This window comes from Tachysurus vachellii, chromosome 13 (genome assembly GCF_030014155.1).
Source record: "Tachysurus vachellii isolate PV-2020 chromosome 13, HZAU_Pvac_v1, whole genome shotgun sequence".
Lineage (NCBI taxonomy): Eukaryota > Metazoa > Chordata > Actinopteri > Siluriformes > Bagridae > Tachysurus > Tachysurus vachellii.
The window spans coordinates 18,527,517-18,540,565 of NC_083472.1; the positions used below are offsets into that span (position 1 = coordinate 18,527,517).

The 13,049-nt window shown below is 37.0% G+C and overlaps 1 protein-coding gene across 1 annotated transcript; it reads right to left on the reverse strand.

The window, feature by feature from the left end:
* Positions 1-5,401: 5,401 nt before the first annotated feature.
* On the reverse strand, positions 5,402-8,668 carry dusp1 (dual specificity phosphatase 1). The gene is made up of 4 exons (XM_060884506.1): positions 8,085-8,668; positions 7,730-7,878; positions 7,418-7,637; positions 5,402-6,732 (listed from the first exon to the last, which is right to left on the reverse strand). The coding sequence occupies exons 1-4, from the start codon at positions 8,494-8,496 to the stop codon at positions 6,371-6,373; spliced, it is 1,143 nt and encodes a 380-aa protein (XP_060740489.1). The 5' UTR covers positions 8,497-8,668; the 3' UTR covers positions 5,402-6,370.
* Between the last annotated feature and the right edge of the window lie 4,381 nt (positions 8,669-13,049).

The window sequence follows — 13,049 nt, forward strand, 5'->3', positions numbered from 1 at the left end:
CGACATCTATACTGCAGAGCTGATGAACTGATACCGGGTTTATTTCTTCAGAATCAGAATCAGGTTTGTTTGAACAACTGTGTCGACACACACAAGGGATTCGGTTCCAGCTGTTTGAAAAAAGCTTTCATCATGACATGTCATGCAATCAGCCATCAGAGACATGTTTGATAAATAATTACATTTGTTAATCATACATCATAATATTTGTAGGAAGTTCTTTCTATAAAAATGATCTTAAATACTGTTTATCTATAAAAAAAAAAATCCCAGTGTTTAATAAGTGAGAAATCATAATTATTAACATGAACATGGGAGATCTTGATCACAAGAAATCATTAACTATTTTCTTAAACAGCCTATTTTAAAGTAAAAGACAAAATATCTGATGACATGCCATCAGCACCGGGGGGCGCTGTTCACTAACACTTCAAACGCACATGTGCCTCGGTCACTTGTGTCCTGTCTCTCGTGCCTTTTTGTCTTCTTTTCCTCTCTCTCTCTCTCTCTCTCTCTCTCTCTCTCTCTCTCTCTCTCTCTCTCTCTCTCTCTCTTTCTTTCTCACACTCTCTCTTCTCTCTCCCTCTTTCTCTCTCTCTGTGTTTCACTGTGTTTCACTCTCTCTCTCTCTCTCTCTCTCTCTCTCTCTCTCTCTCTCTCTCTCTCTCTCTCTCTCTCTCTTTTTGTATTTCACTGTCTCTCTCTCTCTCTCTCTCTGTGTGTGTGTGTGTGTGTGTGTGTGTGTGTGTGTGTGTGTGTGTGTGTGTGTGTGTGTGTGTGCGGGTCTCTCTCTCTCTCTCTCTCTCTCTCTCTCTCTCTCTCTCTGTGTGTGTGTGTGTGTGTGTGTGTCTCACTGTCTTTGTCTCTCCTTTGTTTTGTATCTCTTAGGTCTCAACTATTTTAAATAAATCTTTCTATCCCTCAGTGTATTTCACTTAGGCTTTCTGTAACTTGTATCAGTTTTCTTACTTTTTAAAAATCATTCTAGTTGTCTTCCTATTTCTCTATTTATCTGTCATTATCATGTCCGCTATCTGTCTCTGTCTCTATTTCCCTTTTTAATGAAGAAATCCTAAATTAATGTTTGTCATTATACCGATACAACATTTATAAATTATTAGTGTGTTTATATCTGTTTTAATCCACATAGCATTCCTGCCTAGAAGACTGCCAGTTATATAATATATTAGTTACCAACACACCTCAGATTAGAATGTATGTATTATGTTATGTTAGATATTAGTCATGTTTAGCTCATAGACACCATCATGATTAAAGTTTTGTAATAGGAAGGAAAGAGAATTTCACAGTGTCACTGTGAGTCATCACAAGATGCTCTCTTTGATAATGCAAAGTCTGCTTTAGAAAGGTTCGTGTGCTCTTTTCTTTCATATATCTCATACTAATATTATGGCAATTAGATATTTTTTTTTAATTTTGGCCCATTTTTAGTCACATTTTTTTTTAATTTTGGCCACAATTTTTAGTTGTGTTAATACAATTTATGAAAGTCTGTAAAATTAAAATAATATTATATCATATTATAGTTGGAAGTGTTGGTCAAGGGTTCTTAAACATTTGCCAGATAGAGTTACTGGAGTATTTTGGTCGAATTGTAATAATAATGTAATGTAATGTAATAAATTGCGAATATGTACACCAAATTTAACCATTTTTATTTCTGTAATCTTTCATCCATATGACTGACCATGCACTCTGACCCAATCCTCCAAAGCTGGGATACGTGAAGAAAAGAATACCAATGTGCTGTAATGTAATGTGAAGCAATAAGAAAAACTTCTTCTTCTTCTTCTTCTTCTTCTTCTTCTTCTTCTTCTTCTTCTTCTTCTTCTTCTTCTTCTTGAAACAGTTACTGTGTGGTAAAATGTAGATTCAAAAAATTGTGTACCATACTGAGAGCTCCATTTATTACAACAAGCTTATAAAATGTTTAATTGTTGTATAATTGTTGTATATGTTATATATTAATAATTAGTAAGTAAATTATAATGAATTATAATAAATGAAATACTAGGGTGAAAATTATGATTTAACTCAAAGTTATTAAGCCAATGGTGTACACAAACTTACTCAGTTTTTGTTGGAGGATATGTAGATTTCTTCTTTTGTCTTGATTCTCAGACAATGAGTCATAGTGATCAGTGTTTTTTTAAACAACTGAAAATGACCTTTATGATTTTTTAGGCCACAAACTGATCTTTTTTTTGACTAGTACTACTAAATTCTAAGCATAAGCCATTTATTGCCATCAAAAATAACATCTGATTCTTCCTTTTAGAGGAACTGGCCTATGGACAGATAATAATCCACCCATTTAGGTCCTCATATCTCATTACATTACAAAGAAAATGCTTCATACCTAGAGTGTCAATATAATACCAATACAACTTTATTATCTACATACAAGAGAGGGTGGGAAGTCAGTTTTTTGGGGTTTTTAGTTCAAGGTCATTGATCTAATGGTGTGTTACTTAAAGCAGATGAACTGAGTAAATATGGCACCTATTGTTCTGATGCGTGACCTTTTACTTAGGGCTTTACCCAGACAGATCCATTTTTCTATTTTTTTGAGCAGTCATTTAAACTGAAAATGACAAATGAATCAAAACGTTCATGATTAAGATATCTCCTAAATGCTAAATATGAACTGTTAGCTAGTTGTTAGCATCCATGGTGTTGGCAATCTTTTGAGCTTGGGTAGTTTTGTTTTTTATTACTTAACTCCTGCTTCCTGTGTTGTCCAAGACAATTGGAGAAAAACAAGCAGATCTGCTTTTTAAGAGCACAATAAATCAGAGGCAGGAGGAAACAAATTCCAGCAAAAAAATCTAATGGTTTGGCTTGTTACACCTGAGTTTTAAATAAAATACATCCTATTTGATTATTTTTTATAGAGATTTAGAATATATCATTTATCTAGTTTCATTTATCTATGTAAAGAGCAAAAACACAGGAACACATTCTGAAAAGCTACAGTAATACTGTTATTACCAACATCAATTGAGAATCCTGAAGCAGCATCCTAAATATGTACAACAATAAAACTAAAGACCGGAAAGGTAATAAAGCATCATCAGAACTTGTCTTTCAAATCATATATCCCTAATAATATAATCCCCAATAAGCTAAACCCGTTATTTGACATCTTATACAGCAAAAAAGCTGATACATATATCTAGCACCAGTGTAAATTAAAAGCAACCACATTGTAAAACATGGCTGGCATGACGTAAACTTGATCGATGCATGTAAAAATGCAGGACATTGTATTTGAACCTGAACAATTTATAAATTATAAGGATGGGTATTTTTATTTATTTATTTATTTATTTATTTATTTATTTATTTATACATCTAGCACCTTCTGCTTTGGCAGTATAGAAATTTCTGTGCACAGAAGGTTCACTAAGTCAAGATCAGCTGGCTGCTGTCACTGCTAACATTGGGCTAATTTGCAGAAAGAGAATAATTGAGCCTAAGTAGGCATTCCTCTATGCCACCCAAAACAGGCTTTAGAGAAGGTGCTCTAGATGTCACACTTTTCCCAAACGCCTTGCAGCTGCTCCTATTGTGTTCATAGACGTCTCTGGCCAAGTGCTCACCCCAGACCCAATGACAAGGATCAGAGCAGCTCACAGAGACCCTGTGCCTCTGACAATGGAAGACATTGATAATGATTCTATACCACACAACACCACCAATGTGAAATTCCAATGCACACTGAAACACAGGGTGGAGTGCTGCTACATATGGCCAAGTCTGTTTGAATGTGAAAAGGTCAATCTGTTTCCCACAGGCATTTCAATGCAGTCTTCTGAACATCTGAGAGTATTTTCTGAGCAGCTGATACACAATGTTTTAATCCTTGTAGACTACAATAATTATCATTCCAAAAGGTTAAAAGCACAATCTAAGGCATTTATAATAATAAATATGGTGAGTATGGTGAATAACTTTTAGAATAATAAATCACTAAGAAATGTATAAATCTATAAGATTTATTACAAGAATAAATGTTTTTTAACAAAATAAATCCCAAGGCATGCACTGGTATAAAAATATGTTCAAATTCAGCTTTGTTTCTTTCAAGTTGTATTTTTGGTCATTTCTGTGCGTCATTGGTCCATATTCGTTAAGCTATAAAATTCATATAGCTTATTCACTATAAAAATTGACTCATTAATGCTCATAATTTTACTGTATATTGTTTTTTTTTTTATTATTATTTTTTTTTTTTTACATTTTAAAGGCAAATAAATGTATCAATTAAAGATGAATGTGAGAAGCATTGTCATTCCCAGCTTTAAGGCCGGGATTCAAGTCTGTTTTTGGGACTGTGCATTGTTCCCCATTTTCTCTCTCCAAGTCTGCACAGGTGTCCTTTGGCTCTCTAATTTGTTCCCACTGTCCAGAAACATGCACTTAGATCATCTGGCAAATCTAAAGCCTCTGTGTGTGAATGATTGTGTGTGTGTGTGTGTGTGTGTGTGTGTGTGTGTGTGTGTGTGTGTGTGTGTGTGCATGGTGTCCTGTGAAGTAGTTTCCCATCCCAGGGAAATTCTCACAGCTTGCACCCACTGTTAGCATGATAGAAAAGTAACGCACAAAGTAGTTATTTTAACTATATAACTTATTTGTCATGACCCTCTCAGACTTCCCACTTGATTTGAAGAAAGCAAAACATGGAGGTTGCACTATATAAGTATAGAAGAACTGATTAGGGGTTAATATTACAATTGAGAGATTCCTAAATCAGCTTCAAAAATACTGAAAAGTGGTGGACACAGGTCAACATTTAAAGGGTGTCTATACAAGAGTTTATAGAACATTTATCGTTTTAAGATGAATAAATTGAAATTGAAGATTAAGAAATAATCTAATGTAATAATCTAATAAAATAACATCTTTGAAAACATACCTACACATCTTTATTTATGTTGTAAAGGTATCCAAACTCTTTTAATTCAAATGGCGGTGATCATATTTATCTCATTTTTAAATCAAATTTGTTTTGAGTAATAACCCTGTTGAGACACTGGGTTTATTATCAGACTTGTGGATCTCTGACTCAGTTGAGTGCATCAGAGTGCTAATTTGCTAATTTCAACTTAGCAACATATGAAAGTGAGGCATACAGTACATCATTTGGACTCTGACACTTGTTACATGATAGCAGTCACCATGCTTGTCAGAATATCAACTGTGTGCTGCTATGCCATTTAATAAATTATTCTCAGTAATAAAATGTTTACCATTTACCTCTTGAAGGGTCCTGGGTTGGTTAATATCTTAAAGAAAACATCATTACATCATATATTATCCATTTTTAGGTTTGTGCCATGGTTATGCTTTAAAAAAAAGTATCATGCCACACAAGTGATTCACGTGTACAACAAAGCATTTTATTTGTCAGTATCAAAACATATCACAAAGATGTAAAAAAAAAATACAATATGAAATATATTAATTTAGTAAATAAATATCACATATCAATACAGTCTCCTGAAAGTCACTCCCATTGGTACTGCTTGTGGCTCTTACAGGACTGATAACATTACACGCACATGAGGTATTTTGTGTTTGTTTACAAAGAAACAAACATCCCGGTAGGCTGGATGAAGGTCTGAGAGGCCCTTAAAGGAGCCACATATTTCACTTTCATTGACTTAAGGCGTAGTGAATCTAGCCAGATATTATAAATACATTCATTGATCTGGAAAGAAAACTAAACTAAACTAAGAGGGCACATTCAGTCAGGTTAGCACCTTGTAGTTTGGCAACTTGCAGCCACCTCAGACTGTGCATATGATAAACAACGATACAGGCCATCAAGAAATAAATGTAGACACTTCCTGAGAAAATGCAAACACCTGGTATTTTATCCTGTGCCAATACATAAAACAGAGGGCCAATGATTATCTGTTGCAAGGCTCAAATTGTGATGACTGAAGACAACAGACATTCAGGAGCCTCATGTTACATCCAACAAACATTACACATTCACACACTGTGGATTGGACACAGTGAAAACACACCACAGGAGTGTTTTCAAAACAAAGACAGCCTGGAGGAACAAGACTGGGCCAGCCACTTATTCCTACCCAGAATTACATAGAAATACTGTCAAGTAACAGGCACAATTTTAATTGTCCAGCAATAAAAACAACTTCATTGATCATTTTTAACATGAGGCCAGCCTGTGATACTGAATCAAATGGTTGTTTTATATTCTTTTGGACAGCTTTCACTCCTTTCAGTCATGATGAACTTCTATTACTAGATATTTCCAAATGGACTGGGTGTCTGAAACCCTCCTTAAACAGTCTTACTATAACAAAATACAGTCCTGTCAGCAAGTAGGTGAAGGAGTTATGGGACTATGATGGGACAAGAAGGACAGTGGACTGGCACCAGCATGGACAGGAATGGAGACAGGAAAGTTGAAAACAGTGCCACTTTTGCTGAGTGCTGGGCTGCTAGCCTCTGATGAGCAGGTGGACGTGGCAAGCACTTGTGACTCGAACTGCAGAAGCTGGCCCATGAAGCTGAAGTTGGGTGAGATGATACTGCGGCGCTGCTTGACGAACTCGAAAGCCTCGTCCAACTTGACGCGGTTGGTACGCATGAGGTAGGCCAGACAGATGGTTGCAGAGCGCGAGATGCCCGCCTGGCAGTGTACAAAGACACGGCCACCTTTGTTTCTCACAGAGTCTGCACAAAGAAACACAAAATGTCACTTTAAATATACACAATTTAACAACATTTGAATTTCCACAAATTGGAAAGATATGTATACAGGCAACTGGACTGTTAATAAAAAAAGACCCTGAGCTGAAAATGGCCAATGGGAACTCTTCTCTAGTCTCAGCTGCAACCCTCCAATTTCAAATGCAAATGACAGCCTACAGTATTGCTTACGGAAGGGGTCGTCTCATTATTAAAACAGGAATATGTTAAAATGGGGCTGAGGGTGGGTGATGGGGTAGCACTCCCTCTGTGACAGGTCTGAATACACAATAGAGGTCCCACCCCCCACTGGGAGAATTGATCTGGGAGGAAAGCAAGCTCAGTGCCAGAGAAAAACGCTTTTGTTTGCACAGAACAAAGGAAGAGAAGAATGCTAAGTTGCCCCCTAAAAAAGCAGATTAGACCATGGCCTGCTGCTTTCCCTGAAAAGCGAGTGCATCTTGAAACTGGATAAGAGGGGATGATATAAGCCATTGTGACTGTCAAGCATGGTCTGTCCAGCTGGTCGTTTCGGAGGGAACTTTTGAAAATTTGAATTCAGAGAGGGGGAGGGTTGGTGCTTGCCTGCCAAAGCCTGTATATACTAACATCTGCTCTTGTTTTGTCAAACATGGATAAATGATAGTAGATATGCAAAAACAAGACTTACCGATAAAGTCGATGGCCTCATTGAACCAGGAGCTAATGTCTGCCTTGTGGTTATCTTCAACTGGAATGCTCTTGTACTGATAATGGTCCTCAAAATGATTGGGGCAGTTGGCAGAAACATTTATGAGTGCTGTGATGCCCAACATGTCCAGCATGTCTTTACGGGAAGCATGGTAGGCACTTCCAAGATACAGAAAAGGCAGAATTTCCACTGGGCCACCCTAAACAAGTCAAAGAACAACTAATTAACACCTTGCACAGGATTCATAATGGAAATGTTTGTGAAATATTACGTGTGAAACGAAACCCTTACCTGGTCGTAGAGAGGAGTAGCACAGCTATTACAGTTTGTTTCGGCGCTACCAGGAGGACAGTTGGCACTGAGAGGCAAACTCAGTCCTTGTGGAGGTGGTGCTTTGGTACACATTTCAGGGAACTCGGATGAAAAGGTGTCGAAGCCGCCTAAGAGAGTGAAATAAAACATGAGGTATTTTAATTACGTCATTGAGCAGTATTAACACTAACCCATGGCTCTCCTGATAGAACATGGCAACGGCTGAAGTAAAGCCGAGAGTCAGAAGCCAGTTCACCGTACAAGGACGCAGAACCATAAATAACATCAGAGGCCACAAAAGGAACTCAGCAACAGTGTTTTGGTTACCGCGTACCTTTCAAGAAGAAGACGTGCGCTCCTCGGGGGTTGTTCCGACTCAACGCGGTCACGGCCAGCATCAGAGTTCCGTCTTTTTTCACCTGGCTGAAGTCTAAGCTTCGGTCATCGAGTAGTACCACAGTCTGATATTCTCCGGAAAGCAGCTTGCTCCGCGTGTCCTCATTGGGAACAATGTGTTCTAGCCCAAGTCCGCCTCGCGCCCTCCGGCGCACTATTGCGCTAAATCGGACGTTAGTTGAGCCGGATATGTGAGAGGAGCTAAAGGAGAAGAACGACCGGCAGTCCAAAACAAGACAATCAGTCTCGGATCCCCCCAAAAGCGCCCGGAGAGAGCCACAGTCGATGTTTGGAACCTCCATTATGACCATAGTAGGACGACGCACAGGATAAGACAACTCTAAATACATAAAGCGACGTAGAAAAATATATCCGGGCACAAAAGGTCTCTAAAACGATTCCTGAACGTATTTGGTAACAAATTCCCTCGTCAACAATACGTGTTAATGTAGCACAATTCTTTCCACGCAATAAGCCCTTCGCGTTTCTTGTCCGTTGTTTCTTTCTGTTCTCCTCGCATTTGGAGTGTCTTTTATAAGCAACCGTTGACGTCAGAAATCCCGCCCGTTTTGGCAACTGGCCAGAGCGCATTCGCACGTACGTCATGCAGTTCAACGGGTGGCAGCTTTCTTCTGACAAATATCCTGACAAAGCAAAGTAGTGATAAATGTAATCATTCTAATCAAGATTGCATTCACTTTACCAAACCAAAAAATAAATTGGCAGAATTCTCACAGTCAGCAGCAACAACAACAACAACAACAACAACAACAACAATAATAATAATAATAATAATAATAGAGGATAAAAGACAATCTAACCTTTCTCTCTTCATTCTACCGTACTCTATCCAGTTGATGAATTTTTCAAATTTTCCATGATGTTATTGTTTTTATTCTCCTCCTTGTTCTGATGAATAACAAGGTAATTAGGCTAGTGAATACCTGTCACGGCACTCATAAAAGTTTATACTTTGTTTTTATTGTACAGGCCTATGCAGTGTGTAATGCAGCGAAAGCAAAGGCAAACCATAAAAGTTAATCACTGTATAGAAACTGGAGGTCTGGTAAATTTCCATTGCAGAAAACACCTCACAGGTTCAGCCACATTGGATCACAGTACATATTTGTTTCAATATGTTGGACTTCAAGGGATTAAAAATGCTGAGGATCGTGAGCAAGCATTTATGAAACCGTGCTGTTGCTGTAGTTCTAGATTTTGCTGTAGTGAAAGCTTGTCCATCAGGTTTTGACCAAGTCACGTTTGCAAAAACAATGCCGACAATGTTTTGTATGTAACCCTCTCGTGGCATTTGTCATGTTGCCATGGATGTGGTTACATCAAATTGTGTGGTTTCCCTTTGAGCTATGACTTACTTCTGAATTACGCCATGATCAAAACGACATTGTTTAGTTTCTCATTTACTAAATACCATCTTTATTCTATTACTGCTCAAACGAAGCCAATATCTCATTCTCTGAGCGTAGTCAAGTTCATATACAGGGCAATTCTGGTATTTTTGCTAAATAAAATATTTATAGAAGGGTTTTTTTTGTTCGTTCTATCCCGTACACTGTTCTGAAATGTTTATCTTATTTCCTGTTTCAAAGCCTCAGTGGTCATGCCGAAATGAAAGTAGGACATCACAGAGTACAGTGGCTGACGTCAGCACTGCATTTCTGGTGCCTGAGTCAGAAAGTTGGACCTGTAGGGCACCATTTGAAGCACTTTGAGTGTTGTGTGACCGTAACAGAGGAAGAAACATAAAGTAACATAGGGGGAAACTTGCCAAAGAGTGAGAAATGCAGCAACATCTGTCTGCAGTGCTGGATTTTACTGTCCATTCCACACTAAGATGAGTCAAGAATGAAAAGCAAGCCATGTGAAGGGAACATTACTCATGGGTGAAGAGTGTGAATGTGTGTGTATTGGGACAGGGGTGGAAGGATGTATGGAAAACACAATGTACTGTACCCAGACTTACTTTAAGCAAAAACAAAACTGTGGAGGAGTGGGTGATGAACCAATCCACTATTTCAAGAAACATCCCTCAACATTTACTCAATATTTTGAAGAATTGTGAAATGTTAGCACCACGTTAAGGTGTTGGCCTACTGCTTAAAAAAAGTTTGTGAGCTGCTACTGCTGAGTCCTTGAGCAATACCCTTAATCCTCGAATGTGAAAATGGGATAAATGCAAACTGCTTTGGATACGAGTATCTGCTAAATGCTGTTAATAAATAAAAAAAATTTAATATGTCAGTTCAAATATATATTTGTTATGTAAATTATATTTATAATATGTTATAATTTTTTAACACATAAAATGGCACTTAACCCTAACACCAATTCCCAACTCATGTATTGAACCCATGACATGAACTCATGTACTAAATCCCTGAACTAACAATAACAATACTTGTTACTAGATACAAGACACAATAAACAGACCCATGACCTATAGGTGAAATACCTATTTACTGTCAATAATTGCACAAATGTATAATTATGTGAGTCATCCTACTGGCAGTAATTACACAAGTTCATATCACTGTTTTCTGTTTCTTTCGGGTTTTGCTCTCGGTTAAAAAAGGGAACTGAAAGAGAGGTATATGCAATATGTTTCCTAAACATAGCATTACTGTCTGGTCACTTACTGACATATGTCTCAGGGCAAATGTCATAAGTATTTGGAAACTACATGGTATATCCTTTATTGCTCTACTGTTATGTAGTGTATCGACTGTTGTATTTTTTCATTGAGGTTTTTGTCTGAAAAGTGGGCCAGTCCAAATGTCCAGTTTTGTCAAATTTTAAATTGGATAATTAACTACAATTTATAAATGTGACAAGATCCTTCAGTAAAAAGAAATAAACTGTCAAACTACATATATCGGTTATATTATTCTTATTATAGTGTTATAATTGTGAGCATTGTTGCAGCAGGGTTTTTGCTTAGATAGAAAGAGAGACCAAGAGAGCTATCAATGTTTCTTATATAAAATAAATAATAATAAACTTTATTTTGTATAGCGCCTTTAAAAGTAGCTATACAAAACTAAAACTAAAACTAACCATACAAAAATAAAACGCCAATACAGTAAATAACAAACAAAGAAATCACATAAAAGCTACCCTAAAAAAGTAATTTTTAAGGTGGGATTTAAAAACACCCAGGGATTCTGCATTCCTAATCTCTGAGGGAAGGGAATTCCACAATTTGGGAGCCAAATAAGAAAAAGCGTTGTTTGGACAGTCAGAAGACCAGCTTCAGAAGAGCATAGAGCATGTGTAGGAATGTAGGGGGTTAACAGCTCACACAAATATTGAGGGGCCAAATTATCCAAGGCCTTCTAAGTGAGCATGAGAATTTTAAAATCAATACGAAAACTAACAGGAAGACAGTGCAAATTTTCCAGGATAGGCGTAATGTGTAAAGGATTGAGTTTTACCTTGCTTTGATCACAGGAGCGTTGTCATCTTGGAACTGATTTGGGTCTCTGGTGTTCAGTGAAGAGAAATATTAATAAAAAATAACACTACAGCACAGAAAGTCATATTATACAAATGGGTGCAATAGTTTGGTGATGAACAGTTCATGTATCCAAAAACCATTGCTCATAGAGTGAGTCTGAGTACGAATCCTGAGTATCCTGAGTACCAATACTTATAATCTGTAGCTTACAATATGCATCATAAAGGTTTGCATAAAGATTTGATGCAGTTGAGTTTTTTATTTTTAGTTTATTTTTCTCATTTTCTTTCTTCTATATCATGTCAGAGTCAGGCTCAAGCAATTTCACTGATTCTAAAGTTATTATTGTAGATGAGAACCAGACCTGCCAAAGAACATCTTTTTAGCCATGTTTTACAGACAGACAAAGACAGACAGACAGACAGACACAGATAGATAGATAGATAGATAGATAGATAGATAGATAGATAGATAGATAGATAGATGTTTTATTAATCCCTGTGGAAAATTGAAAAAGACCTCAAATGATGCAGTAATATGTCAATTAATATGAAATAACACCAGTGTTGCTTCATATTTGATATTAAATGTCTGATGTAAATAATGTAAGTAATACACAAGCACGTGGTTTAATGAGCCATATAATAAAGCTATTATTTACATTTATATCACAGATATGTACATACACTATCCTCTGAGAATATAACTCATTGTGGAAATGTACTTTTTCTTCTACTAAAGAGATTGAAAGTATTCATTCAGCAGCTTTAATGTTAATTGTGTAGCGTGAATGTAAATATTAAACAGGTTACAGTTACATCAATCTGTATGGACTGCACAGACCTACACCAAACACACACACTGACACATCAAACTGCTTACATGCTGTTTTGCACACTTTTTTGCTCTTTTGCACAAACTGTCCAACATTTCAGTCGTTTTGCACATACTGTACAATATCTGTCATTTTGCACATACTATACAATATTTCAGTTGTTTGCTGTTCGTTGTCTTTTATGTATTGTATTTTTTGTACTTTTTGTATTGTCTTGTATCTTTTTGTCTGCACTGTTTTTTGTCTGCACTGTCTTTTGTCTTGTCTTGTCTGTCTTGTTTTTCTTGTCCTGCAGATTACACCAGGTTGCACCGTTGCACTTTATGTGGCTAAAACTACTTACAATGTCCTTAGCCCTGTCTTTGTTTTATGTAGCACCATGATCCTGAAGAAACGTTGTCTAATTTCACTGTGTACTGCAACACCTACATATGGTTGAAATGACAATAAAAGCTACTTGACTTGCCTTGACTTGAGTTACAGTTTACTAGTGAAGAAAAGTCACCATCCAACAAACCCCGTGTATGTAGTGCACTTTATAGTCTATGTTACTGTACACTCTGTAGTGCACTCATATAGTGAGTACAGAGCTG

Bases quoted from the DNA above. Each gene is read 5' to 3' on its own strand.
- dusp1 (XM_060884506.1), bottom strand. From the start codon at position 8,496: ATGTATTTAGAGTTGTCTTATCCTGTGCGTCGTCCTACTATGGTCATA. The intron at 7,879-8,084 runs GTACGCGGTAAC...TCACTCTCTTAG, and splicing joins GCACGTCTTCTTCTTGAAAG to GCGGCTTCGACACCTTTTCA. The intron at 7,638-7,729 runs GTAAGGGTTTCG...TGACTTGTTTAG, and splicing joins CTACTCCTCTCTACGACCAG to GGTGGCCCAGTGGAAATTCT.